Genomic DNA, 27,741 nt, shown 5'->3' with positions numbered 1-27,741 from the left:
CTGGAAAAGTCATAAGGAATCATACTGTCTGCCTAAAAATAACTACACTACACTTAAGTTACTAGATAAATATATATGTATAGTTTAAGTGAAATTTTCTTACCTGGGCTGACAATGCTCCCTCCCTCCACTTTACACAACCATCATAATTCCTAACTACATTGTAAATATTTTTTCAATTCTCACACATAAATGTAGTCTTCACTCCTGATCAAGAAAATTTCTCGCCGGGCGGTGGTGGCTCACGCCTTTAATCCCAGCACTCGGGAGGCAGAGGCAGCCGGATCTCTGTGAGTTCGAGGCCAGCCTGGTTTACAAGAGCTAGTTCCAGGACAGGCACCAAAGCTACAGAGAAACCCTGTCTCGAAAAACCAAAAAAAAAAAAAAAAAAAAAAAAAAAGAAAATTTCTCTTTCCAACAGACAGAAACCATTGCAGAAAACCACAACCAATCAAAATGTAAACGTGTGGCATCCAGTCCCAAGGGATATATCTACCACTCCTGCAACTAAGGCTTGGGGGGCCAGACTGGTGTGCAGACGCAGCGGAGAGGCCAGATCGGTGCGCAGACGCAGCGGAGAGACCAGCGCGCAGATGTGGCAGATGCAGGATGGTCCAAGCATGAAACAGTGAAGCCCACACTGAGAGCAGATCGCCCCACTACAATTAAATCAAATAGGTTTTTGGGGGGCTGGCCTGCAGAGTGGTAGGCCTTTTATTGGCAAGGTCCCCTGGTGAATGGGGAGCCTGGTCCTGTCCCTGAAGACCCTCCTGAGTGGGGAGAGTGTTCTTGGCCCGCAGTGGGACCCAGGAAACGGAGCGGGGGCATTCGCCGACCCCCATGTCTCCCCCGTCAGTCTGCGAGGGCTGCTCCCCTCTGCTGGGGCTGCTCCTCCTCTGCTATGACCTCTCTCTCCCTGGCCCATCCCAGCTTGTGCCCAGGGGCCTCCTTCCTTCTCCCTCCCTTCCGCGGGCCGCAGGATCACCCAGTTCAGCCAGTTTGGGCGCTGGGTCGGGTGCGCGGGGCAGAGGGCAGCGGGAGTTTCTTTGTTTTGGTGGCTGGTCTGCAGAGTGGTAGGCCTTTTGTTGGTGAGGTAACTGGCGAACGGGGAGCCTGGTCCTGTTCCTGAAGACCCTTCTGAGTGGTGAGAGGGATCTTGGCCGGGGGCGGGAGCCAGGAAACAGAGCGAGGGCATTTTGTAAGTGGGGCCCCTGGCCAGCAGGGAAACCTGATCCTGTTTTAAAAGACCCATTAGATAGCATCGATAGGAGGAGATGAGCAGGCCAAGGCAAGAATTCACCCAACAATCTGAAAAACAACATGAAAACACCAGAACCAAATGATCTTACAACAAAAGGACTTGAACACCCTAACACAGAAGAAGTGGAAAAAATCGACTTTATGAAAGAAATAGAGTCCCTTAAACAACATGTAAAAAATGTACTTATAGAAATGGATGAGAAGTATAACAAAAAGTTTGAAGAAATGAGTAAATATGTAAATGATACCCTGGGAAACCAAGAAAGAACGATCAAACAAGTAATGGAAACAGTTCAAGAATTGAAAACTGAAATGGAAGGAAGGAAGAAAACACGAACTGAGGACTACCTGGATATGGAAAATCTGGGTCAATGAGCAGCGACTACAGAAACAAGCATAATCAATAGAATACAAGAGATGGAAGAAAGAATCTCAGATTCTTAGGACACCATAGAGAAAATAAACACACTGAAGAAAGAAAACAGCAAAGCCAACAAACTCTCATCACAAAACATTCAAGAAATATGGGACACAATAAAAAGACCAAACCTAAGAATAATAGGGATAGAAGAAGGAGAAGAGTCACAGCTCAAAGGTCCAGAAAATATTTTTAACAAAATTATGGAAGAAAACTTTCCCAACATAAAGAAAGATATTCCTTTGAATATTCAAGAAGCATACAGAACACAAATAGGCTGGATCAAAAAAAAAAAAAAAAAGACATCCCCTTGCCATATAATAATCAATGATGGAGGAAGGTCATTGGCTAATAAAGAAACTGCCTTGGCCCATTTGATTGGCCAGCCTTTAGGTGGGTGGAGTAAACAGAATAGAATGATGGGAGGAAGAGGAAGTGAGCTCAGATGCAGGGCAGCTCCTCTCAGAGCCAGAAGCGATGAAGCAAGCCGCCAGGTCAGACATGCTGAATCTTTCCTGGTAAGACTGATGCTACACAGATTATTAGAGATGGGTTGATCGGGATATGAGAATTAGCTAGTAAGGGCTAGAGCTAATGGGCCAAGCAGTGTTTAAAAGAATACAGTTTGTGTGTCATTATTTTGGGGCATAAGCTAGCTAGGTGACCACGAGCCGGGCTGTGGGAAGAGGCCCACAGCTCCCCACTACAGAATGGCGCCCAACATGGTAACAGCAATTTCTCGGGTCTGCTCTGCTTGCTAGAAGCAAGCAAGCGCTCTCATCTACGAGAGGCTTCCTGACTCAGCTTTAGCTGCAAAATCCTGCAGCTCATTAAGAGTTTTTGCCACGAAACACTTAAATGGTATTGATAAAAGCTGACTGAATGCTTGTTTGTTTTCGGCCATAGCAAAAAAAAAAAAAAAGTTGTGCTGTTTTAAAATGCTGGCGTTCTGGTCCATCCTGCCAGGGCAAACTCTGACTGTTTGAGGCAGGAGGGCCGACTACAGAGAGAGGACTTGATTGTTGTCTGTGGACGTAATGCTGCAGTTTGCTTTTTGGCAAGGACCTTGAAACGCCACAGAGTTGTGGTGATAAACATGGCTACAGCCGGTACCTCCGCCATGAGGCTGGAAAGCTAAGGAATGGGCTGGATCTAGCTGGTAAAGCCACGGCTTTAATCCTACCCATATTGCTCAGTAATTTAAAGGCTCATGTGGTCAGAAAAAGAGAGAGATACAGTAAAGAGAGATTCAAAGACAAAGAAAACCTTTAAATGATTTGCAGTGTACTTAAAAATATATGCAGACTAAATGTTCTTAAAAGTAAAAAAAAAAAAATAAGGAAGAAAGAAAGTAGTTGGGTGTGGTAGTACACACCTTTAATCCCAACACTTGGGAGGCAGAGGGAGAATACCTCTGTGACTTCAAGGTGTGGTAGCACACGCCTTTAATCCCCTTTCCTGGGAGGCAGAGACAGTTGGATCTCTGAGAGTTCAAGGACAGCCTGGTCTACAAAGTTATTCCAGGTCAAACATACAGAGAACCTGTCTCAAAAAGCAAAAATAAAAGTAAAAATAAACGAAATAGAGGTCAAAATAAAGCAGCACAAAGATGGAAAATACAATGAGAATCTTTTTTTTTTTTTTGGTTTTTCAAGACAGGGTTTCTCTGTGGCTTTGGTTCCTGTCCTGGAACTAGCTCTTGTAGACCTGGATGGTCTCGAACTCACAGAGATCTGCCTGCCTCTGCCTCCCGAGTGCTGGAATTAAAGGCGTGCGCCACCACCACCCGGCTGAGAATCTTGATACTATATGCTATTATGCTCTGTTTGAATTGTTTGAATGCTGAGGAAGGAGCAACAGATGCTAAAAGATATTTGTTTATAAATGCTGCTGAACTAATCCAAGATAGATATTTTCAAAATACCTTGACTTCAGAATTTGGATCTAAGGATATGATACTTTGGAAAAGAGTTTCTTTTGTTTTCACAGCAGATGAGACCCTGTGGATTTCTTCTATTTCGATATGGTATGATAGACCACGCCCTCCTGAAAGGTTGCTGTGAACACCCTTAAAAAATTGCTTCGCTCAACTGCTGACTGAGATGAACCTAGCAGACAGGTTATCCCATAAAAGACCCGAATAACAGCGCCCCCATTCAGCAGGAAGCAGTTTGGAGAGAAATAACTACGTCCATATTCCCAAATATTGTTTATAAACGTTCTTTTACATTTAAAGGGGGATTGGATATAGATATGGATAATTTACATTGGTATAAGTTTTGCTTTGTTGATATAAATTTAAGGTCAATTTTGTTGTATGTATATGTATTTTTGATCTTGATTAAGGTATTGTGATTGTGTAGTTCATTTAAAAATGTAATGTGTACAGGTTGTTAATGGATAATTATCAATAATAGTCAAGCTTGTAGTCATGTTAATTAGATTTTCTAGATGTAGATATATTTTAGATAGACATTCTTCATATCTTTCAAAGACTATGGAATATGCTATTTAATGTTTTAATAACTTAGGACTTTTCATGACAATGAGACACTCTGCTCCTGGCAGCACCAATCTACTTCAAGAAGAAGATGGGCATTGAAGAGGCACCTTAGGGAGTTTGATAGCCATTTGGGCAAGAAACTGCTCTTGCCTGGACTATTGTATAAACTGGACACAGAGAACCCGCAGAGAGAGGACTACTGAACTTGCCTAAAGGTGAGATGATCTTTCGGGGTTCCTGATTCATCAAAGAGTCTGCAAGACATTCTGCAGGACACAGCAGATAGTGACTGAACTGCCTTTGAAATTTCCTGCTTCATGGAAATGTCTGCTGGAAACTATGGGCCTGTAGGCTGAAGATGGATGCCCCAATGGTACAGAGAAACTTTGGGTGACTGTCAAGGAAGCGAGATGTCTCTGTCATTTCTAGAGTTTGAAAGTTGCTTATTTTTTGTTTGCTTGGGTAATATTGTATCCTTCTCGAGTCTTTGATGGAGTTGAAGAATAGATAGTTAGTTATAGTTATAGTTTTCCTTAGTTATGATAAATATAAAATAGATGTAAATATTGTAACTGTAATTCTTACTTGATAACTGTTTTGCTATACGTAATTTTTCTATGTTAAAATTAAAGCCTTCCTTTTTTTTTTTGTTTAAACAGAAAAGGGGAAATGATGGAGGAAGGTCATTGGCTAATAAAGAAACTGCCTTGGCCCATTTGATTGGCCAGCCTTTAGGTGGGTGGAGTAAACAGAATAGAATGATGGGAGGAAGAGGAAGTGAGCTCAGATGCAGGGCAGCTCCTCTCAGAGCCAGAAGCGATGAAGCAAGCCGCCAGGTCAGACATGCTGAATCTTTCCTGGTAAGACTGATGCTACACAGATTATTAGAGATGGGTTGATCGGAATATGAGAATTAGCTAGTAAGGGCTAGAGCTAATGGGCCAAGCAGTATTTAAAAGAATACAGTTTGTGTGTCATTATTTGGGGGCATAAGCTAGCCAGGCGACCACGAGCCGGGCTGTGGGAAGAGGCCCGCAGCTCCCCACTACAAATCAAAACACAAAATATACAGATTAAAGAAAGAATATTAAGAGCTGTAAAGGAAAAAGGTCAAGTAACCTATAAAGGTAAACCGATCAGACTTACACCTGATTTCTCTATGGAAACCATGAAAGCCAGAAGGTCTTGGATAGAGGTACTGCAGAAACTAAGAGACCATGGATACAAGCCCAAACTACTATACCTAGCCAAGCTATCGTTTACTATCAATGGGGAAAACAAGACATTCCAGGATAAGAACAAATTTAAACAATACGTAGCCACAAATCCAGCCCTACAGAAAGTAATAGAAGGAAAATCACAACCCAAGGAATCCAACATTGCCAACACTGCCTACAATAACTCAGGCATCAAGCGACCCTTCACCAGCACAACTCAAAGAAGGGAGACACACAAACTCTACTACCAAAAACAATAAGAATAACCGGAGTAAACAACCACTGGTCATTAATATCACTTAATATTAATGGTCTCAATTCACCTATAAAAAGGCACAGGCTAAGAGATTGGATACGAAAACAGGATCCAACATTCTGCTGTTTACAAGAAACACATCTCAATCACAAAGACAGGCATCTACTCAGAGTAAAGGGTTGGGAAAAGGTTTTTCAAGCAAATGGTCCTAAGAAAAAAGCAGGTGTGGCCATACTAATTCCTAACAAAACTGACTTCAAACTAAAATCAATCAGAAGAGATCGAGATGGACACTTTATACTCATAACAGGAACAATTCATCAGGATGAAGTCTCAATCTTGAATATCTATGCCCCTAATATAAAAGCACCCACTTATGTAAAAGAAATATTACTAGAACTCAAGGCAGACATCAAACCACCCACACTAGTAGCAGGAGACTTCAACACACCTCTCTCACCAAGGGACAGGTCAATCAGACAAAAACCTAATAGAGAATTAAGAGAATTACTGGAGGTAATGAAGTAAATGAATTTAACAGACATCTATAGAACAATCCATCCAAATAGGAAAGAATATACCTTCTACTCTGCAGCTCATGGAACCTTCTCGAAAATTGACCACATACTCGGTAACAAAGGAAACCTCCACAGATACAAAAAAATATCAGTGTCCACCTGTGTCTTATCAGATCACCACAGATTAAAGTTAGAAGGCAACAACAATGCTACCCCCAGAAAGCCGACAAACTCATGGAAACTGAACAGTCAACTACTGAACCACACCTGGGTCAAGGAAGAAATTAAAGTCTTCCTTGAACTTAATGAAAATAAAGAGACAACATACTCAAACCTATGAGACATGATGAAAGCAGTGCTAAGAGGAAAGTTCATAGCACTAAGTGCCCACTTAAAGAAAATGGAGAAAGCATACATTGGAGACTTAACAGCACACCTAAAAGCTAGAAAAAAAAAGAAGCAGATGTGCCCAGGAGGAGTAGAAGACTGGAAATAATAAAACTGAGGGCGGAAATCAACAAAATAAAAACACAAAAAACAGTCCAAAGAATCAATGAAACAAAAAGTTGGTTCCTGGAGAAAATCAACAAGATTGACAAACCCCTATCCAAACTAATTAAATGACAAATAAATAAGATCAGAAATGAAAAGGGGGACATAACCACAGACACAGAGGAAATACAGAGAATCATTAGATCTTACTACAAAAACCTGTATGCCACAAAACTGGAAAATGCAAAAGAAATGGACATTTTTTTAGATAAGTACGATATACCAAAGTTAAACCAGGACCAGGTGAACGATCTAAATAGACCTGTTAGTCGCGAAGAATTAGAAACTGTTATCAAAAATCTCCCTTCCAAAAGAAGCCCAGGACCAGATGGTCTCAATGCAAAATTCTACCAGAACTTCCAAGAAGAACTAATACCTATACTCTTTAATGTATTCCACAATATAGAAACAGAAGAGTCATTGCCAAATTCCTTTTATGAAGCTATAGTTACCCTGATACCAAAACCACACAAAGACCCAACCAAGAAATAGAATTACAGGCCTATCTCACTCATGAACATCAACGCAAAAATTCTCAATAAAATACTAGCAAACCGAATCCAAGAACACATTAGAAAAATTATCCATTATGATCAAGTAGGCTTCATCCCAGAGATGCAGGGCTGGTTCAACATATGCAAATCTATCAATGTAATCCACCATATAAATAAACTGAAAGAAAAAAAAACATATGATCATTTCATTAGATGCTGAAAAAGCATTCGACAAAATTCAACACCCCTTTATGATAAAGGTCTTGGAGAGATTAGGGATAAAAGGATCATACCTAAATATAATAAAAGCTATTTACAGCAAGCTGACACCTAACATTAAATTAAACGGAGAAAAACTCAAAGCTATCCCACTAAAATCAGGAACATGACAAGGATGTCCACTCTCTCCATACCTCTTCAATATAGTGCTTGAAGTTCTAGCAATAGCAATAAGACAACATAAGGGGATCAAGGGGATTCGTATTGGAAAGGAAGAAGTTAAGCTTTCGTTATTTGCAGAGGATATGACAGTATACATAAGCGACCCCAAAAACTCTACCAAAGAACTCCTACAGCTGATAAACACCTTTAGTAATGTGGCAGGATACAAGATCAACTCCAAAAAATCAGTTGCCTTCCTATACACTAAGGATAAGGAAGCAGAGAGGGAAATCAGAGAAGCATCGCCTTTCACCATAGCCACAAATAGCATAAAATATCTTGGGGTAACTCTGACCAAGGAAGTGAAAGATCTATTTGACAAGAACTTTAAGTCTTTGAAGAAAGAAATTGAAGAGGACACCAGAAAATGGAAGGATCTCCCTTGCTCTTGGATTGGGAAGATCAACATAGTAAAAATGGCAATTCCACCAAAAGCAATCTATAGATTCAATGCAATCCCCCATCAAAATTCTTCACAGATCTGGAGAAGACAATAATCAACTTTATATGGAAAAACAATCTCATACAATAAAGGATCGTCTGGAGGCATTACCATCCCTGACTTCAAACTCTATTACAGAGCTACAGTATTGAAAACAGCTTGGTATTGGCATAAAAACAGAGAAGTCGACCAATGGAATCGAATAGAAGACCCAGACTTTAACCCACAAACCTATGAACACCTGATTTTCGATAAAGGAGCTAAAAGTATACAATGGAAAAAAGAGAGAATCTTCAACAAATGGTGCTGGCATAACTGGATGTCAATCTGTAGAAGAATCAAAATAGATCCATGCACAAAACTCAAGTCCAACTAGATTAAAGACCTCAATATCAGTTCGAACACATTGAACCCGAGGAGTAAAGGGGCCGGGCAGTGGTGGTGCACACCTTTAATCCCAGCACTCAGGAGGCACAAGCAGGTGGATCTCCCTGAGTTGGAGGCTAGCCCGGTCTACAGTGTGAGTTCCAGGAAAGTCAGAGCTACTGTCTTGAAAAACAAAACAAAGAAGAAAAGGGAAGAGGGAAATGAAGCCATTATATTATAGTTTCAAACAATAACCTTATAAAACTAAAATAAAAACAATAAATGAAAGAAGACATACCGAGGTTGAGACCTTCCTGGTAGTTTCTGGTGAGTAAAAATCTGTGACAGAAGTTGGGGGCGGGGGGGTTGTGCACAGCTTTGATTCAAGCACTCAGGAGGCAGAGGCAGGCGGATCTCTGTGAACTCGTCGTCAGCCTGGTCTAGAAGAACTAGTTCCAGGACAGCCAGGGCTGTCTCCAAAATCCAAAACAAACAAAAAACCAAAACCAAAACCAAAACAATCTGTGACAGGCAGAGGCTTGCCCTATCAGACACCTGGAGAAGGCCTCCCTTGCAAGGTAGGCTTGAACCACCTGTCCAGCTGTGAACATTCCCATCTCTTCCACTAGCCCACTGCTTCTTTCTGCTTTAGGTCTGCTGCCACACTATTCCATCTCCAGGGCCTCTCTCAACCTAAGGGCTTCTGTTGCCCATTCCCAGGGAATTTCTCTGACTTCAGGCTAGGTAGTCATAAATGGTGTTCTTCTTTCAAAGACTCAGGTTCATTACCTGAGACATCTTTTTAAGTTATTTGTCTACTTCCTTTATGAGACTACTGAATTAATGAAAGAGAGACAATGTCCATTGCATTTAGCACTTGTACAGCAGCAGAATGGCTGAAATGCTGGATGAATACAAATGATACGGGAAATGAGCCAGACACCAAGTGCTACTACACTTGATAATTTCTTCTACCCAACACACTGTAAATGTTTGAGTAAAGTGATAGCATTTCTCTTGTTCTTCATTTTATCCTTCCTTAACATCTAGGGCCACGAACTCTAAAAATATTTGCTGAAGGAATGTCAGTGGCTGCCAAAAGTGAGGAGTAAAGATGCACAGGTGATGCACGGGGCTCTGGAGATTAGGCAGGATATCCAAAAGAGAAGGCAGAAAGGCGTATCTGACTAGAGTAAAGTAGGAACACATAAGATATTGTTGCCAGTTAAAAATGGGAAGCTTTAACATGCACAGAAGTGCAAAGGGGAAGGGCTACTTAAGCTAATAATATATTTAGGCAAATGGTTCTTAAGGACGACTCTACCGACATAAAGTGGAAGTGGTGACCTAGAAAGGGGAGGAGAGTAGATGGAAATGTGCACTCAGTGTGAGAAGAGACAGATAAAGAATGTACCAAGGACACCCAATAGCAAAGCTAGCTGGAAACATCAAGAAAAGTCCAATCTGCCTAAATACTGTGACTCATTCATGAGATACCAAAGTATCATGCCATGATACAATCACTTGCAATAAGAGAGTGTTAAATCATACTGTTGTGTTGAATGACTGCTAGAAATCTGTAGGTGTAGCTGGCTATAGTAATGGGATGTAATAGCAACAGAAACATGTTTACCATGGATTTTCTCATCTTTTTTTTTTTTTTTTTTTTTTTTTACAACAGTCTGTTATAGTATGTACCACATTTTACACACAAGAACACTATACTGCTTGGAATCTATGTAGCACATTCTAAAACACCCTGCTCCAGTAACATCAGATTTAAACCAAGTTTACAGCTCTGTACTCTATACTTTTAACTGCTATACTACACTCTGATAAAGAGAACAGACAAAGATGTTAATATGTTTCTAAGCATCTATGAAAAATGATGATGTTTAATGCTTAATGAAATAAACTCTTGACTATATAAAACCAGCAACTCTCCTCAAGGGCTGAAGATGGCTAACACGGAGTGGAGTGAAGCAAATCGACCTTAGGATGGTGGTCTGCACCACTTGGCTAGACCACAGCCTGGTATATTTGGCACTGTCCTTTTATAAGTTGCAAGTGGCTACCATGTATTTCTCAAATGGCATGTCTGAGTGAAGTCTACTTTAAAACTGCAAATAAACATCAGATATTAAAGATTCACAACCACAACAAGATCTAGAAGTGTGTATTTTGTGTATAAAAGTTTTTATGATGTTGACAGATTTTTTATTTTTTTTTAAAGACAGGGTCTCATGTAGCTTACACTAGTCTGCAGCTCCCTAAGCCATCAAGAATGACTCTGAACTCTTGATCCTCCCATTTCTACCTCCCAAGGGCTGGGATCACAGGCATTTGCCATCATGCCTCATTTTATGAAGTGCTAGAGATGGAACTCAGAGCTCCCTGTATGTTAGGCAAACAAGCTCCCAACTGAGTCACACCTCTATATTCCCACCCCTGCATCCTGAAATGATACTACTTTGGATACAACAAAATTATTATAAAATTTAAGGTTATCTTTTGCTAATTTTAAAAATGCAACTACCAGAAAATTTGAACTGACGAACATGCCCCGTGATTTCAGCTGACTTTTTACTTCTGAACACTGTGGTTGCAGCCCGACACTCCCACTGCTGGGCATGGCAGCGATCTCCAAAGGTGCACTGCTCCAGGACTACAGCAGGCTCTTCAGGCTTTTAGGAGCTCACCTATCAGAAGCCTGATAAACATCACAGTAGATAAGAGACTAGAAAAATGATGAGTGTCTAAGGGACCACCGAAAAAGGAAGGGAGGTGTTCTAGTGTACATAAGAGTCATGATATATGACCAACGTCTATGCATAAAAAATGGGAATAGTAAAAATTACCGGTGAAAATCCCTCAATTATCTAAAAAGTAGAGTAAATGTAGCTATGTGTGAAGAGCAGGTATATATCTCAGGCTTCTGACAGGGTGAACGTCACTGAGTTTTCTTTTTCTTGCACAAAAAGATGTTATTCAAAAGATACTGCTCCATTCTTGGCTCTAATGGAGAAAGATAAATTAAGGAATGTTTTAGCAGACCTTACAGGTCAGAAATAGTTAGCTGATCTTCAGCACAGGGAAAAGGCAGTTTAATGGAGAAGAATGGTCATTTCAAAAACTGCTGGAGCAACAAGCTATCAACATATAAACCAAGCATCCAAACCCAAACCACCCTTCCAGGTTGAATCCAAGGCATATTCTTTTCTCTGTCACCTTCTTGTAGCACTGAGGATAGAACCCATGACCCTACTCCTTGTACATGTTAGGGAAGCGCTCTACCACTGAGGCATCCTAATCCAGGTTTATCAATCTAAACAAAAAGCACACAATCATACAACTTCTATAAGGAAGTGTAGAAGGAAAATTTAGGTGACCTGGATATGAGAACCTTTTAGATACAACTCCAGGACCAGAAAGATGGCTTGGCAAGTAAAGGTGCTCACCAAACCTGAGGACCTGCATTTGATCCATGTGGTTGTCCTCTGACATCTACATGAATGTTGTGACATATACTTCACAACACATATACACATGCACATACACACACCCAAGCATAAAAATTTAAAAAAAAAATGGAAAGACTACTACCAGCAGATCTGTGAAAGAAAGAACGGGTAATCTGATGTCCACTAACATTGAAAACCCCTGCTCTGTAGGAGATGCTACAAACACACACTGGGAGGAAAGTCTTCGCAAAGCATCCGACAAAGGAATTATATCTAAAAATACAAAGAATTCTTAAAGCTCAACAATAGGAAAACAACTTAATTTTAAAATGAACAAAAAATCCTAACAGCTCACTCAAACAGCCAAACAGCAACAGGTATAAAATATAAATCATCCATTAGAGGATTGCAAGTCAGCACACAACCTGACCACTGCACACCTATAAGAATAATGTCCAAATGTCAACTGTACTGAATGCTGGGAGAAGGTAAAACAACAAAATTCTCACCATTCACTGGTGGAAATACCAAATGCCAGAAGCCTTCTGAAAGACAGCTGATGGTCTTACAACACAGGCTTACCTTACCACTCAACCCAGGAACTGTGCTCCAAGTACTTAGTCAAATGACATGAAAACTCCCATGAATACAAACCTGCATGCAAACATGTACAATAGCTTTCTATGTGAAGGCCAAAATATCAGAAAGAAGAGATACTCTTCAGTGGAAACTTGAGAGAGGGAAAACAGAGTAATGCTATTCTGTTGTAGACCTTAGACCAAGGCATCAGTAAATGATCAAATGTGTTGCTGTAGTAAGTATATACTGAGATCTACAAGCCAGAGGGATTTTCCCCTTTGAGAATCACAAACTATGTACAAAGAAATTATAGTAACCTGCCCAAATCTAAACAAAACTTTATAAGCCATATTTTCTGAACAAAAATTCCATAAATATGAAAAATGCAGTCTAAATTGCTCAATCCAGCCATGTAGGAAGACTGAAGCTGTTTCATTCAGTGTCTTCCCACTGTTTTTTCTCAGAATCAGTATATCAAATAACCAGAAAACCAAGCTAAATACCACGATCCGATCTTACAAATTAACAAACACAAGAAAGAATCAAGGATGCCAAGAATCCTCCATTCCTTCCCTGGGGCTGGTCAGCTGCTGCAGTTTTCACAGCACAGGAGCAGCTAGTTGAACAATATTCTTGTAGAAACAGTTTTCTTAACAATCAAACCAAAATTGGAGAAAAGCTCTTACATGCACCTAGCAATTTGGCCCCAGTGAATGAAGTGCTCTTCCACAGACCAGCCCACTGGGGAAAGACCAAATAAGGATCTATTCCAGTGCATCAACACTAACAGGCTGAAAAGAAAATCCTTCCCACACTGCCTGACAGGCAGGGATTTCAGAGATTTACTTTGCAGACTCATACTGGCTTACACCAAACAGGACTAAGGAATCTGTTGTCAAAGACAGCCTGCAAAAACCTCAAAGGCAGGCTTAACTTGGCAATTCCAAATGCACTGATGGGGGGAGTTCTGAGCTGTCCATGTGATGGGTACCTGGAGAAACGCACCATTGAAAGCCATACTAATTACAGAAGTTGACAAAGTAACATGAGGTAACCCTAGTAGGATCCCATGCTACACATAACCTAAGCTGATCACCTATTTGAACACATAACCTAAGCTGATCACCTATTTGAACCCTAGTAGGGTCCCACGCTGCACATAACCTAAGCTGATCACCTATTTGAACCTTCCTGCACATAACCTAAGCTGATCACCTATTTGAACCTTCCTTTCAAGTTTCTTTTTAAAAAATCTTTTAGTTTGTCATCTTTTCTTTTAAAAAAAGTAAAAGCTGGGCTGGAGAGATGGCTCAGTGGTTAAGAGCATTGCCTGCTCTTCCAAAGGTCCTGAGTTCAATTCCCGGCAACCACATGGTGGCTTCCAACCATCTGTAATGAGGTCTGGTGCCCTCTTCTGGCCTGCAGACATACACACAGACAGAATATTGTATACATAATAAATAAATAAATATTTTTTTAAAAAAAAAAAAAGTAAAAGCCTCTTTTCACAATTATGAAAAAATAAGGAAGCTAAATCATTCTAGATTACCAAATGAAATATATATACATTTATAAAAATGAAAAAATTTTCATTATGTATATTTTACAATTTCAATTCTCTAAATATGTATGGCAGGAAAAGGTGTTCAGGAATGGCAGTCTAGACCATGGATTTTACAATTTTGAATTTAAAAGGTTTTTCTTTTCTCTTCTTTTAACTTGTGGTGAGACAAACTGAGACATTTTAAAGTTCTCCTATTTGAGCGTGTTGCATCTATGTGAATAATTCAGTGTATTGTTCTGTACTATTGAACCAGTGACGGGAGGGATGATGAAGGAAGGAAGAAGCTAAAAAAAATGGAGGGTTTTTAGGTCTAGTGTTCTGTATAATTAACAGCTTTAATAAAACAGCTTAGAAAGCTGCAGATATTTTTCTGCTTTTAGTGGCATTTATTTATGGGTGTGTATGTGCTATATGTGACATGTATGCGACCTGTGAAGGACAAGGTCAACATCTGGTGTCTTTCTCTACAAATCTTTACTCAATGAGACCTTGCACTGAACTGGCTAGGCTGACTAGCCAGCAAGACCCTGGGATCCTTCTGTCTACCCTCTTGCACCCAGGAAAAAGCTGGCTACAGCAGCACACACATGAAATCCTAGTTCTAGATAGATCCAGACAAGGCTCCTGGGGCTTATTGGCCAATCAGCCTAGAGTAATAGATGAATTCCAGGTGAATGAGAGACAATTTCAAAATGACAAGGTGGACAGCTCCTAAGAAATGACACTGAAAGTTGTTTTCTGTCTCGTATATTCACTTGGGCATAAGTAGAAGTGTGTATGTGTGTGTGTGTGTGTGCGCGCGCACGCACGCACACACACACATCTAATAACAATTTCACCTAAGATTCTTCAAGAAGAACATTTAGTGAAAAATAAAAATGCATGCCAACATCTAATAAATATATTTATAAGTGATTTTAAAATTGAGAAATGTTTTAAACGTTTGTCCAAGTTAAGAGTTATACTACAGAAAATACTGATACATAAATGAATTTTTTTGAGGTCTTCTATAGCTTGTTTGTTTGGTTTTTGTTTTGTTGAAACAGAGTTTCTTTGGGTAGCCTTGGTTATCCTGGAACACGTTCTATAGACCAGGTTGGCCTTGAACTCACAGAGTTCCTGCTTCTACCTACTGAGTGCTGGGATTAAAAGTGTGTGCCACCACCACCCGGCCCCTTCTATAGTTTTTAAGAATAGAAAATTTTCAAAGTATAAAGACCAAAAGCTCTAAGAGGCAACTGTCTTAAGTGAAGAGATGTCTATAGTGTGTCACATGGTCTCTATCAAGGAATGTGGTGGGTGATCAGGAAGCTGGGTTTACAGTTGTGTCCCTCAACACCTGTGAAGCACTGGCTGGGTTGTGAGTACACCCATGCGTCCTGTATGGGGACTGGTACCGTCTCTCTGCAATCTTGCAGTTGTATTTCTCCTATAATCATGATACCTTCCAGCATGGCAACAGGGTATGCTGGCATCACTTAACATTTAACTATTGCATGGCATGCAGAAAGTAGGTTTTTGTTGCTGTTGTGCTTTTTTAAAAGTACTATTCTTAAAGCTTACATTTTAAATGATTATAAAGTCACAACAGGGAAAAACTGTTCACATGGGAGTCCTTTAGGCAGTCTTCTCTGGAGGTGACAGCTCGTGTCATTATAATCCAGACCAAGGAAACTGACACTGGCACAACACTAGTAACAAATCTTACTTAGTTTCTGCCAGCGTGTGTGTGTGTGTGTGCATGTGTGTGTAACCTTCACTGGGAACAGAACAGAACAGAGAAGGTCTTTTCATACATCTTCCTCCCAGATACTGTCTTTGTCTCTGAAACCATTTATGTGTTCTCTGTCTCTGTGTTTGTGTCACTTTTAATATGTTACATAATGAAATCACATGAGACACAACCTACAACCTTTCCAAAGTGACTCAGACCTATTCATATAGTTGTAGCAATGGCTAGATCCTTTTTTTTTTAAATCTCTGAGCAGTGTTACACTGGACAGATGCAGCATGGTATTTAATGGTTCACCTTTTGAAGAACATTCCAGTTTTTATTATAATCATGTCACTAATTCACACAGGGAAAATGTAACAAGTCATCAACTAGCAAAGAAGTAGTGCTATGGGTTGACCTGTATTCTCGAGACAATACACTAAACTTCCAGCCTCTGGCATCTAGTACAAATATGTCAGTACTCTGCTCTGCACGGGAGTCGAGCAGAACCACATATCTGGGCCTCTCTTCTTAGCTTTTTTGACATAACCTTCCCTGCTGCTCCTTCATATTTCACCTTTGCTGTCCCAGGATCAAGGCAGTTGAACCCCATGTTAACTCTGAAACACACCTGGCTCTTCTCAAACCTTCTGCTCTTACATGCCATTCTCTATGGATTGTGCAGTTTTGTCTTGGCATTTACCCTGGGCAAAGCCTCTCACGGCCGAAGCTAGTCTCTCCTGTACTTCCAGATCTGCCACACAGTTCCGCTACAGTAAGTGTGATAGGGAAGAACTGGGCACTGGTAGAGACCACTGGGTTAAAAATACCAATCCTGCCACTTACTGTGTGATTAAGGAAGCTATTTAGCCTGAGTTTAGTTTCTATTGCTATAAAATGGAGTTTCATTCAGCTCCCGTCTGTTCCTCAGTAGCCATATAACCCTAGGCCAGCTGACTCACGTCTGTCAGCTTCAGTGACAACACTAGACAGCAGCTCCAGGGTTTTAAATCAAGTATTGCTCCCTTTCTTGTTCCTCATTTCTACTTCATACTGAGAAAGATCTACATCTCAGTACCTTCCAAAGAACAGCAGCTGAACCCTTTGTCTAAGCTAGTGAGTATCTTAGCTGGAATGGCTCTCTATTGACACCAAAGCAATGAAGATGATCTTTATGCCCAAATTTACTTGGGAAAATGGAGGGCAACATCAGAAAGAACTTAAAAGCAACTAGGTATAGTGGTGCACATCTATAATCCCAGCACTTAGGAGGCTGCGTCAGGAAGGTCCTGAGTTTGAGGCTGGACTACACTTCACAAAGGAAGAAAACAATGAAAGAAGAGCTAGAAGAAAAAAAATTCATGTTCAAATTTAATGTCCCTAACCCTAACTAAACTAAAGCTGACTAGATAACTCAGCGAAACATGGGCAGGAAGAAGAAATTTCCCACTGTATTTTGCTGTATCCCATACCCTACTCCTGGGAAGACGGTGAACTAGAAGAGGATGCCTATCAAGAAAGGACAGAAGCAGGGCCAATGCAGCTAAAGCAACTGTCAAAGCAGCTAAATGTGCAGGCATGGAAGGTCCACCTTCAAGCAAGGATCTTTAATATTAACTGCTAAATGAGAAATAGAGCTCAGTGATGGGAAAAAGGCAAATCATCACTGATGAAGAAAGCTGAGGTTCAGAAGGTTCTGCACAAGGCAGGCAGGATCACACAATACCCTGATTGATTGCCATCTCCTGTGGAGTGACCTTCAACAAGTACCTGAGCCTGAGTCCCTCCTTCACAGACAGAGAAGATCAGTATACTCACCTTCATGGCTGGAAGAACAAACAGGATGCCAGGAATGAAGTGGCCTGTTAAGTGACAGCTCATGGCAAGTGCTCAGACACGGGTCTACCCTCATTACCTTTCATGCTACTCTCATCCACATAAATTCATTTCCTTGTGTCCATATCTGGAAACTTGCAAGTTTATTTTTAAGCAGACTCTGAGGCCCAAGACCTGGGGAGAACTCTGAGCTACAAGAGTGTGAAAATCTGGTTCTCTGGCTAGTGTCTAGAGAGACTGATATGCCCAAGAGTGCAGATTTGATGGCTAGGAGACCACTGGGAACTAGAGTGGGCAAGAAGAGAAAGGATTACTTGAGCTTTGGCTCCCGTCCTTCGCTCGTATACTGCCAACAGATGAGCCCGATGAGGTCTTGCACCCTAGCGCTGGCCATTGTCACCACGGTCATTGGTAGCAGTCTGTCCTGGCTCGAATGCAGGGGGAGGTAGACGTCGATCTTCTTAGTTGCAGTTGTACCCACATGACCCTGTGGAGGGAGCACATGCATGAGAGAGTAAAGCACACAGCTGTGGTCTTGCAGGCACTGTGGGTCCTAGCACAACTCTGCTGGTCTGGGTCAGCACAGCCATTTCCTACCCTTTCTGCATAGACCTACTCTAGGGTGGACAAAGTCTATATGCAGGAAGGTGAATGTACTCTCCTAGAGGAACAAGTATTAGTGTGAGCAGAGCTGGTACTTGATCAGACTGGTTTGTCATCAACTCTCTGCCCTTGGAGAAGACACTAACAGAGCCTGGCACTGGTTCCCTGGTAATAGTCATGTCTCTCCTGAAGAGGCTGAAGAGGAGGCACTCACACTGGGACAAGAGCCTGTCTACGTGCCTGAGACATAGGATACTAACACCACTGGGCAGTGCACCTGCTTACTTAAGTGCCATACAAATTCAAGGGTCCTTGATCTTCACTTACTGCTCAACCCACATGACTCTATGCACTCTCGATTCTTCCCACATACTCAGCCCTCCTCTCTCTGCATGCTCCTTTTGGCTCTCTAGGGCACTTGCACTAGTCAGCAACAAATCAAAGCTGCCTTTTAAAACATTCTTTTACTTCTATGACTCAAGCAAAAACTTGTCTGGAGAGGGCATGCCTCCTCTGCCATTCTCTTAGAACAGGACTGCTTTGCTTCTATCCCTGTGTTCTTCCTCTCCCTAATTCTCTCTGTACCTCCCAAGTTGCCCTACTGCCCACAGTGGCGTCAAACTCATGAGCCGTACGCTTTGGCTACAAGCACATTCTACCACATCCTGCTCTTCAGTCTTCTTTTCCATGATCCCCAAATCCTCAAGCTCAGGTGGCCATGTAGGTAGTGCTTTCCCCACTAACACTTCCAAACTATTATTTCCTCTTTACTTGCAAAAAAAAAAAAATTGTTCCATTTACTTCCAACCCACACAACTATAGCTTCCTCTCCAGCTCTGTGCTACACGGCCTAGAGTCATCCCCTTTCCTCACCAGAGACTAGAGCTCCGTCTTCTTGGCTCACAATCGTACTGGCTGACAAACATGTCACAAGGAGAAAAGAGCACAGACAATTTAAGTTTATATTGGTGCACTTCACTGGCCCCAATTGTCTCCTACCCCAGGTTACAACAGCAGCCTCCTCATTGCAGCAAGTGGTCTCAGCATGAAACCAGCTACTTCTTTCTTTCTACTGTCTTCCTAGGAAGCTCTAGGACAACTACTGCAAAACTGAGCTTCAGTGGAGAAGAATGGTCTGTTTAGCAAACAGCAGTAGGATGACCAAAGAGAAACATGCAAAAGGATGAATTTGCAATCCTACCTCATGGCATATATAAAGATCCAAACGTAAGAGGTAAAAATATAAAACTTATAGTAGAATAAGTGTTCTTGACTTTGAATCAGGTACTAATTTCTTTAAATGACACAAAGTATAAGCAACAACAACAAAAAAAAAATCAATCAGTTTATCAAAAATCTTAAAATGTGTTCCCCCAAGAATACTGTCAAGAACATAAAAAGGTGAACCACAGAAGGGGAAGGAAGAACTGCAATCCATTTATTTGGTAAGGGCCTACCATCTCAAACAAGCTGAGGACTCTCACAAGGCAATATAAAAAATAATCCAATTAAGATACTGGCAAAGGATTTGAGCAGACATTTCACTGGAGAAAATATACAAGTGGTCAATAAATACATGAAAGGACACTCCATGCCATCTGTCATAATGCAAGTCACAGCCACAGAGAAGTCACTAAATAGCCATGGTGTGCACAAACACACATACACACACTTCCCTGAGTACATGCACACCAGTAGAGTGCTCCTTACTATAAGTACATCCTGGTTTTGATTTGCAGTATGAGGGAGGGACTTGACACTAAAAACCAACCACATTACAACTTTCTTTGAATTTTTCTAGTGAGTGAATGACAATGAATAAAGTCCAAACTCTCAAAGTACTGTCTGATAGATCTGGTACCCACACACCTCTCCATCATCACCCAGTGCCAACACCCTTACCTGCCCGCCCATCATGGTTTAGCTACCTTGGTCTGAACATGCTCCTGGGATGTATATCTGAACACACATCTCATTCCTACAGGCAAGTCTATCCCTCTGTTGCTGGGCAGACTCTGAAGTCGACTGAAAACAAGCAGCTCCCCAGGAATCCTCCAGGCTCAAGCAGCAGACTAGCACTGCTAAGACACCAGTCTCATGGACCAAACAAATTCTGGATTCTTGGCTTTCCCACCAGGAAAAAGCCACAGTTGAACTATCCTAAACACAGCCTATAAACCACTCAAATCCCCTGACACAGACAGACAGACAGACAGACAGACACACACACACCCTGCCTTCCTTATTAGATCCAGTCTATTGCTTTTACTGCTCTTCCTTTTTACTCTTGCCAGTCTACTTTTTATCCTCACGTATCCCTTATCTTTCTGCAGAACTACAGCTGAGGGGTCGCTGGGCTGACTTCTCAAGATGTGGAAACCAACTGGGGATGACGACATGAACTGCACGCTTCATAAACTGCAGCGTGCTTCCTATGTGCAGAGCAGCTTGCTAGATGCTTTCGATTTCAGATCCATTTTGATTTCACAATCACATGGGGTACAAAGTGATAGCCACAAGCTCTAGAAAGAATACTGACTATTCTAGTAAAATCAGATTTGTTTATTGCTCTGGCTCTATTTCATTTAATTTTTAACCTAATTCTAAGAGAAGATTCTACCAATACCCTTATATTCCAGCAGAGAAAACTAAGGCTTCTGAGGTTACAGTGTCCTGCTCAATGTACCAGAGTCACTATTCTGAATATCAACCCCTTTAGCCCCTTAGTCAGTCAGTCCAAGTGCCACTAACCCCCATTCTCAGAAGCTCACCTTTTCTTTCCCTTTGTCCTCATAAACCTAACAAAAGCTCCACCTGAGCAGCCTCCCAAAGAAGGGTCTAGATCTGAAGGGCTACTCTAGGACAGACAGGGACTGAGACCCCACCCCCACCCTCTCTGCTCCAAACTGCTGGACAGTTACTAGGTTAGCTGTTAACCCTGTTTATTTCATATGAAATAACAATAAACACAGAGATGCCTAGCAAATGAATGAAGCGCTTCATCATTTTAATCTTCTAATTCCACCCTTGTACAAATCTTGAAATTATCTTATTTTAATGAGAAAGCTCTTTTGAAAAAGCTCCAGGTGGTGGCAGTGAGCTCAACTAAGAGTCCCTGTGTGGCAAGATTTAGAGAAAATCATCTAAAACATAAAACAATCTATCAACATAATAGAAAGTAATTAACTTATAAAAAATAAGGTGACCAAAGGATTAAAAGTATTCATCACACATCAAGAAAGCAATATTCCAGAGGCCTAACATCCAACTATTAAAAAGCAACTAGCAATAAACAAAGATCATGTCACACAGCAATTTATGCACTCCCCAATACAGGACTGGGGAGATGAAGCCATAATTAGAGCACAAGAGAGGGCTTCATGGGAAAAGGGTTCTCCTCTCTCGGGCATTCAACAAACAGCCACTGTAACACATGCTGGGACCTGAATATCAAGTCTAATAAACAAAGTGCTGAGCAGCCCTTCAGCAATCTTCTGGCTGCACAGTCATGAGCACTCTAAGAAGGAAAAGACAGGCTGCCAAGAGAGCCCAGAAGCAGTCACCCTGGGACGGGTTGGTAGAGGCATCTTAGAAAACAGCCATGCTCCCTCAGAGTCCAGAGAGAAGCCACAGTCAGAACAACAGGGGTGGGGCAGAGGTTCCAGACATGGTGATTCTATGAGTGATTTTAAGCTTTTGCTTTGTATATTCTATAATGATTAAATAATAATAAGATTAAAATTAGAAACAAAATACCATATTAACAAACAACAACAACAACAAAAAGGAGATAAAGACAGCAAGAGTAACTAACTACCACTCAAGGCTTAAGGGCATAAAGTAAGAGAACAAAGTTCCATGTTGGAAATGCAGCCCATGATAAGGCATTAAGTAAATATTTCCTAGGAACATACTATGTGGGCTAGGACTATAGCATAGGCAAGGCCCAGAGTTAAATAATTTTTATTAAAGAAAGATAAAAAAAGATGAATCCAGCTGGGGAGATGCTTCAGAGATCTCTCTAGTGGAGCAAAAGAGCCAGAATGGAAGAAGAAAAGAGGCAAGAGGTGGAGGTAGGTGGTGAGTGCAGTCGGCCAGGTCAGATAGCAGTATCGCGATAGATTAGGAGCTGTGGGTATGTAGAGAAGTAGTCGTGTTCAGTAGACCCAGGAGACAGAATATACGGAACTTAATGGTTGATGGTATAGATGTAAAGGTGAGACAAAGAAGGACTCAAGGATGGGTCCTAGGATTCTGGTGTAAGTGTGTGATGGATGGGGTTTCATTTCTGTTGCTGTGGTGAAACACTGTGGCAAACTGAGGGATAAAGGGCTTCTCTTAGCTCACAACTGTGGGCCTATCATTGCAAGGGAGTCACAACAGCAAGAGCTGGTCACGTCACGTCGCATCCATAGTTAAGAGCAGAGAAAGAATGGATGTCTGCTTGTTCACTTGCTGGCTTGTGTTCAGCTCAGTTTCATCTCTCTTACACAGTTTAGGACATCCTATCTAGAGACGGTGCTGCCCACACTAGACTTGGTCTTCCCACACAAACTAATTTAAGTAAGACAATATCCCAGAGACATGCCCGTAGGCCAACACAATGTCTCATTGAGATTCTCTTCCTAGGTGATTCTAAGTCGTGATAAGCTATTTGTAACAGTGGGGCAAGATTCAAGGGCGTGGAGCAGAATGGGGGAGATGGGAAGAATATAACAAAAGTTAGATCTAGAAATGTTGACTTACCTACAGAACATCCAAGCAAAGACATCCAATAGGCAATTTGATATATGTTTCATATCAACAGAAGTAAAAGTAGGCATCTACCTACTGCCATCTCCAGCTTTCTCTCTCTACACATTTAAACAAAGAAAGCTCATAGGTGGAGGAAGTTACTTATAAGTTGTTAATATATATTATATATTTCTACCTTCCTAACTTCCTGTTTTTACCTCTGAGAAAAGTTTCCCAACAAATTATTCAGAAAAAGAATATATATATATATATATATATGTATATATATATATACATATATATATATATTCTGGCTTGGATCAAGGTTTGAAGATCTGCTCTGACTCTCAGCTAATCTTTGACACCTCTCAAAACCTCTGCTTTCTCAATAGACTCTCTCATACATATAACATCCACACACAATCACTGACCAAGGAATGAAAGCTTTCCTCTATCCTTCATCTCAAATGTCTCTTCCAAGAAGGGGAAGTCCAAAATAACTGCCTCTCCTCTGCTTCCTAGTAATCCGGTTGTCAGGACTTTACAGTTTACTGTTTGCTGTATCCACCTCTGCCTTCTTCTCTACCAGCTCAAGAGTGAATTACAGAAAGGGAACAACTGCTGTGTGTGCCTTGGGCCTGAAGTACGGCAGAGGTTCAGGGTTAGCTTGCCGAGCTGCACACACTCCTCACACCTCCGTCTTCTTTCTTATCCCGTGTAAATGGACTGCCTCTGTCACTCCAAACCACTCTCTTCTCTGAAATGTATCCTTCACATAACACAGGACCTGACATAGAGCAGGTGAGGAATAATGATCTGAAACATCTCATTACACTGCAGTCTACAGAGCTGAACATTATAAACATCCCACTATTGTAAGCTGCATTCTCTCAAGCATTCTTTGATACAAATATGAACATATTCCAGGTGTAAATTATTGGGTCAAGTGATGAGTCTTTGTACCTTATGATACATTGGAAAGGCTCATTCTTTTGAAACCATTTCAAGCCTACCAACATTATGAATACCAACATTATGAATAAATGTCATCTAATCAATAATTAGATAACTGATAATGATATATTAATAGTAATAATAATAATCTAATAACTGGCTTTTCCAATCCATGTGTCTCATTAACTAAAGTAATATATAACCTAAATATATAAATATATAACCTATATGGGTAATGATTGTTCTGTCTCTTTAAGAGACAAGCCACGCCCACTCCCTCCCCCATCCACTGAGGCAGGCTGATCTTCAGCTTCCAGCCTGAGCTCTCTCTTCTTCATCTTCCTCTCTCCCCATTTCTCCCCTTCCCCCACTTCTGTCTCTCCCTTCTCCCCCGCTTCTGTCTCTCCCCTCTCTTTCTCTCTCTGCTCTTCTCCCCTTCTCCCTTCACCCTCCACAACTCCCTGAATAAATATCCAACCTCACTCTGCATGGCGTGCCTATCCACATATCTGTCTCTCTCACCTGCCCACCCGCCCACCCGCCCGCCTGCCACTGTCACAGGGAGACCCGGAGACCTGCTGCGCTGTCCTTGCTTGGGACTGCCTGCTTACCGCAGCAAACTTATTTTAATATGTCAATTGCTTATAAAATTAATTTCAAGATTATAAACTTTATAATTTCCAAAATGGAGAAAGCAGAAAGAACAAAGAACAACAGGCTCAGTTCCAAATAATTTTTTTAAAAAATAATTTCATGTTAAACTAGATGGTGGTGTACACCTTTAATCCCAGTGTTCAGGAGGCAGAGACAGGCAAATTCAAGGCCAGCCAGGTAAACATAGACTCTTAAAAAAAACAGAAACCCCAAAACAACAACAAAATCCTGTATTTATTTTATGTGTGTGGGTGTTTTGCCTGTATATATGTTTGTGTGGCTGGTGCCTGAGGTGGCCAGAAGAGGGCTTTGGATCCCCTAAAACTGGAGCTGCAAACAATTGTGAACCACCTTGTGGGTACTTGGAATCAAATCTAGGTCCTCTGGGAGAGTAGCCAGTGTTCTTCACTGCTAAGTCATCTCTCTAAGTCTATGCCCACCTGCCTCCCATCTACCCCCTGCCATGCACACAGACTTTTTGAAAGAAGGCTTCACTATTTATCCCTAGCTGGCCATGGACTTGCTATGTAGATCTTGCTGACCTCACACATATGATCTTCCTACCTGTGCTTCCTGCATGCTACTGGGATTACAAGACTGTGGCATGGCATCTTAAAATAGTCTTTAATTAGGAGCTGCCCACATCAAGTAAGTCAACTGAACTAAGACTTAAGAACACACGGCTCAGTTAGGAGGGCTACTTAACAACAACCTTTCCAATAATAAATTGAATAACAGATCTCCAAACTGTTGCTAAATGTTCAACTGCTCTGCCAAGGGAAGGAAACAGAAAGGACAGACAGCTTGGCTTCTGCATTTAGAAAGACAAAAAGCAGGCAACATTATTCCATTAGTCACAACTGCACATGCAGATCATTATATGTAATTTTAATGCAGAAATAAATGTATCAGTGTATCCAGACAATTGTAATAATGCAAACTGATAAAAAGGTTACTTGTAGCCTTAGAAAGGAAACATTCTGTTTCAAAAATGGTGACTGTGCCATTCTATTGACACTTTTTTCCTTCACCTCCTCAACAGACACAGAAAGGTGCTGTGTTTTACAGGAGCCAGGTGAGATCTGGTGTATGCAAATGCTCACTTCTCTTGGAATATTTAACGGCTTCCATTTGAAGAGAAGTAATATTTTCAAACAAAACCCAACATAAGGCAGATTATCTAATTATGAGAAATAAAGAGGTTCTATATAATGGGGGAAAAACTTCTAAACACCACAATTTCATGAACTCAGAAAATGAACTCATTTTTTTTTACATTCAAAATAGAAGCAATGAATATGAATAGATTTTTGTATAAAATTCTATGACAAATCCATTCAGAGCTATAGAGCTGGCATTGTACTGCTATCTTAACCCTCAATAAATCTGGACTGCTTAAAGGCTATTAAATTAACATTTCCCAGATCTGGCACCTGTAGTCAAGTTAATTTGTCAAAAACATTTCTACAGTTTGTCACTGGACACTGTATTTTCTGACAAGCTTAAAATAAAATTGACAAAATCTCATTAATTTCCTCTGAATCACCAACCTTGGTTCCATTAAGCTTTTATTATCAAGAACGTCAACTGTCACTCCTTCTTTAACAAGGTCAAGTTCTTATCTGGTGCCTCTCGGATCTTTGCCACCATAACATAAGCTGGAAGGGAGCACAGTGTGCAGCAGTGCCACGGAAAAGAGCATAGGCTGTAACTTACACCTGCCCGCAGTACCACTATAGTCTGTACCACTTAAGCTTTTTGAGTCATGATTTCCTCATACACAAAGCTTGACGACCTGAGTTTGCATCTTCAGAACCCATGTAAGGAGCTAGGCATTGGGTCAGGCACGGTGGCACATGGCTTTAACCTCAGCACTTAGGACACAAAAGCAGACAGATCTCTGTGAGTTCAAGTTCAGTCTGGTTCACAAGCAAGCTCCAGGCCAGCTAAAGCTATATAGTGAAACCCTGTCCCAAATAAACAAGAGAAAGTTGAGACACAGTGGCATAGTGCAATATGGTCAACTAATCTAGCCATTGATGATCTTCAGGTTCAGTGAGAAAGCCTGGTTCAAGAAAATAAAAAACAAACAAACAAGTAAATAAAATGAAAAACAACAGAGGAAGGAACCAGAGTCAACCTCTCACCTCTACATACACGCATGAGAACACACAATGCATACACTACATACACACACAATTTGAAAAGCATAGACAATAACAGTTCTAATGGGGTTTCAGAGAGAGCCTGGTAAGATTGCACACAGAAGCACTCACTCCTCTGTCTGATCTACAGTAAAGGCTCATGAAATACCCATTCATTGTCCACCATGTTTGTTATATCTTTTCCTGCTTTATAATCACAGACCTAAAGGTTTTTACTGACATCCATAGACTGGGAATTCTTTGACACCTTCTGGGCACCCCCTTTAAAACATCCTCAGAACATAGTGTCCCACAGCATCCCCTGTAAACCTACACTGACGTGGCCCTGCCTAATGCTGAAGTTAGCCTTCTGCCTTATTCCCAGTGACAGTCTTGGTGGTTAAACTATTTCTTTCTATTGGATATTCCTGTAGAGTCTGCCCACTGATCTTAGTTCTGCCTAATGACATCTAGACAAGCCTACTGCTGGTTTACAGCCTCCCCTTTAAACACCCATGACCCAAACTCAAAACACACAAAACCACACCAATTACTCAGTACTGTGGAGTACACTGGCCTGCAGCCCTTTCAAGAGGACAAGACAGAACAGGGAAACCATAACATTAGAGCAAATGTAAACCTATAGTCCTAAATATGAACAAGGAAGTTGTTGTTCCAAGGAGAAATTTAAAATATTTAAATATTTTATTTATTTAAAATATTTATTTAAAATGTATTTAAATATTTAAAATATTTTGATCCTCTGATCCTTCGGGGGAGGGGAGCCTAACACTACTGTTTTAAAAACACTGAGATAGCCTATGAGGTTTGAGCAATAAACTTAAATAATTTTTGAAGTTAGCAAATGACTCAGTGGACAAAGGTGTTTTCTTAATAAGTCTGACAATTTGAGTTTGATCCTAGGAACCATGATTGAAGGAGAGAACTGATTACTGAAAGTTATCCCCTGATCTCCATACACATGCTGTGGGCCAAAAGGCTCCCTGGCAACACACACACACAATAATAAT

The 27,741-nt window shown here is 41.0% G+C and overlaps 1 protein-coding gene across 8 annotated transcripts in view; it reads right to left on the bottom strand.

The window, feature by feature from the left end:
• Mapkap1 (MAPK associated protein 1) overlaps nt 1-27,741 on the bottom strand; it is a 234,542-nt gene that overhangs the window by 115,496 nt on the left and 91,305 nt on the right. For all 8 annotated transcript variants that reach the window (XM_057755381.1, XM_057755379.1, XM_057755385.1 and 5 more), the window contains one exon: nt 17,936-18,108. In XM_057755381.1, the coding sequence (XP_057611364.1) occupies nt 17,936-18,108 (173 nt within the window). The remainder of the gene's footprint in view (nt 1-17,935; nt 18,109-27,741) is intronic.

The sequence above is a fragment of the Chionomys nivalis genome, chromosome 22 (genome assembly GCF_950005125.1).
Source record: "Chionomys nivalis chromosome 22, mChiNiv1.1, whole genome shotgun sequence".
NCBI classification, from domain to species: Eukaryota; Metazoa; Chordata; class Mammalia; order Rodentia; family Cricetidae; genus Chionomys; species Chionomys nivalis.
The sequence above is the reverse complement of the archived record's forward strand: the minus strand, read 5'-3'. Positions and strand labels throughout refer to the sequence as shown.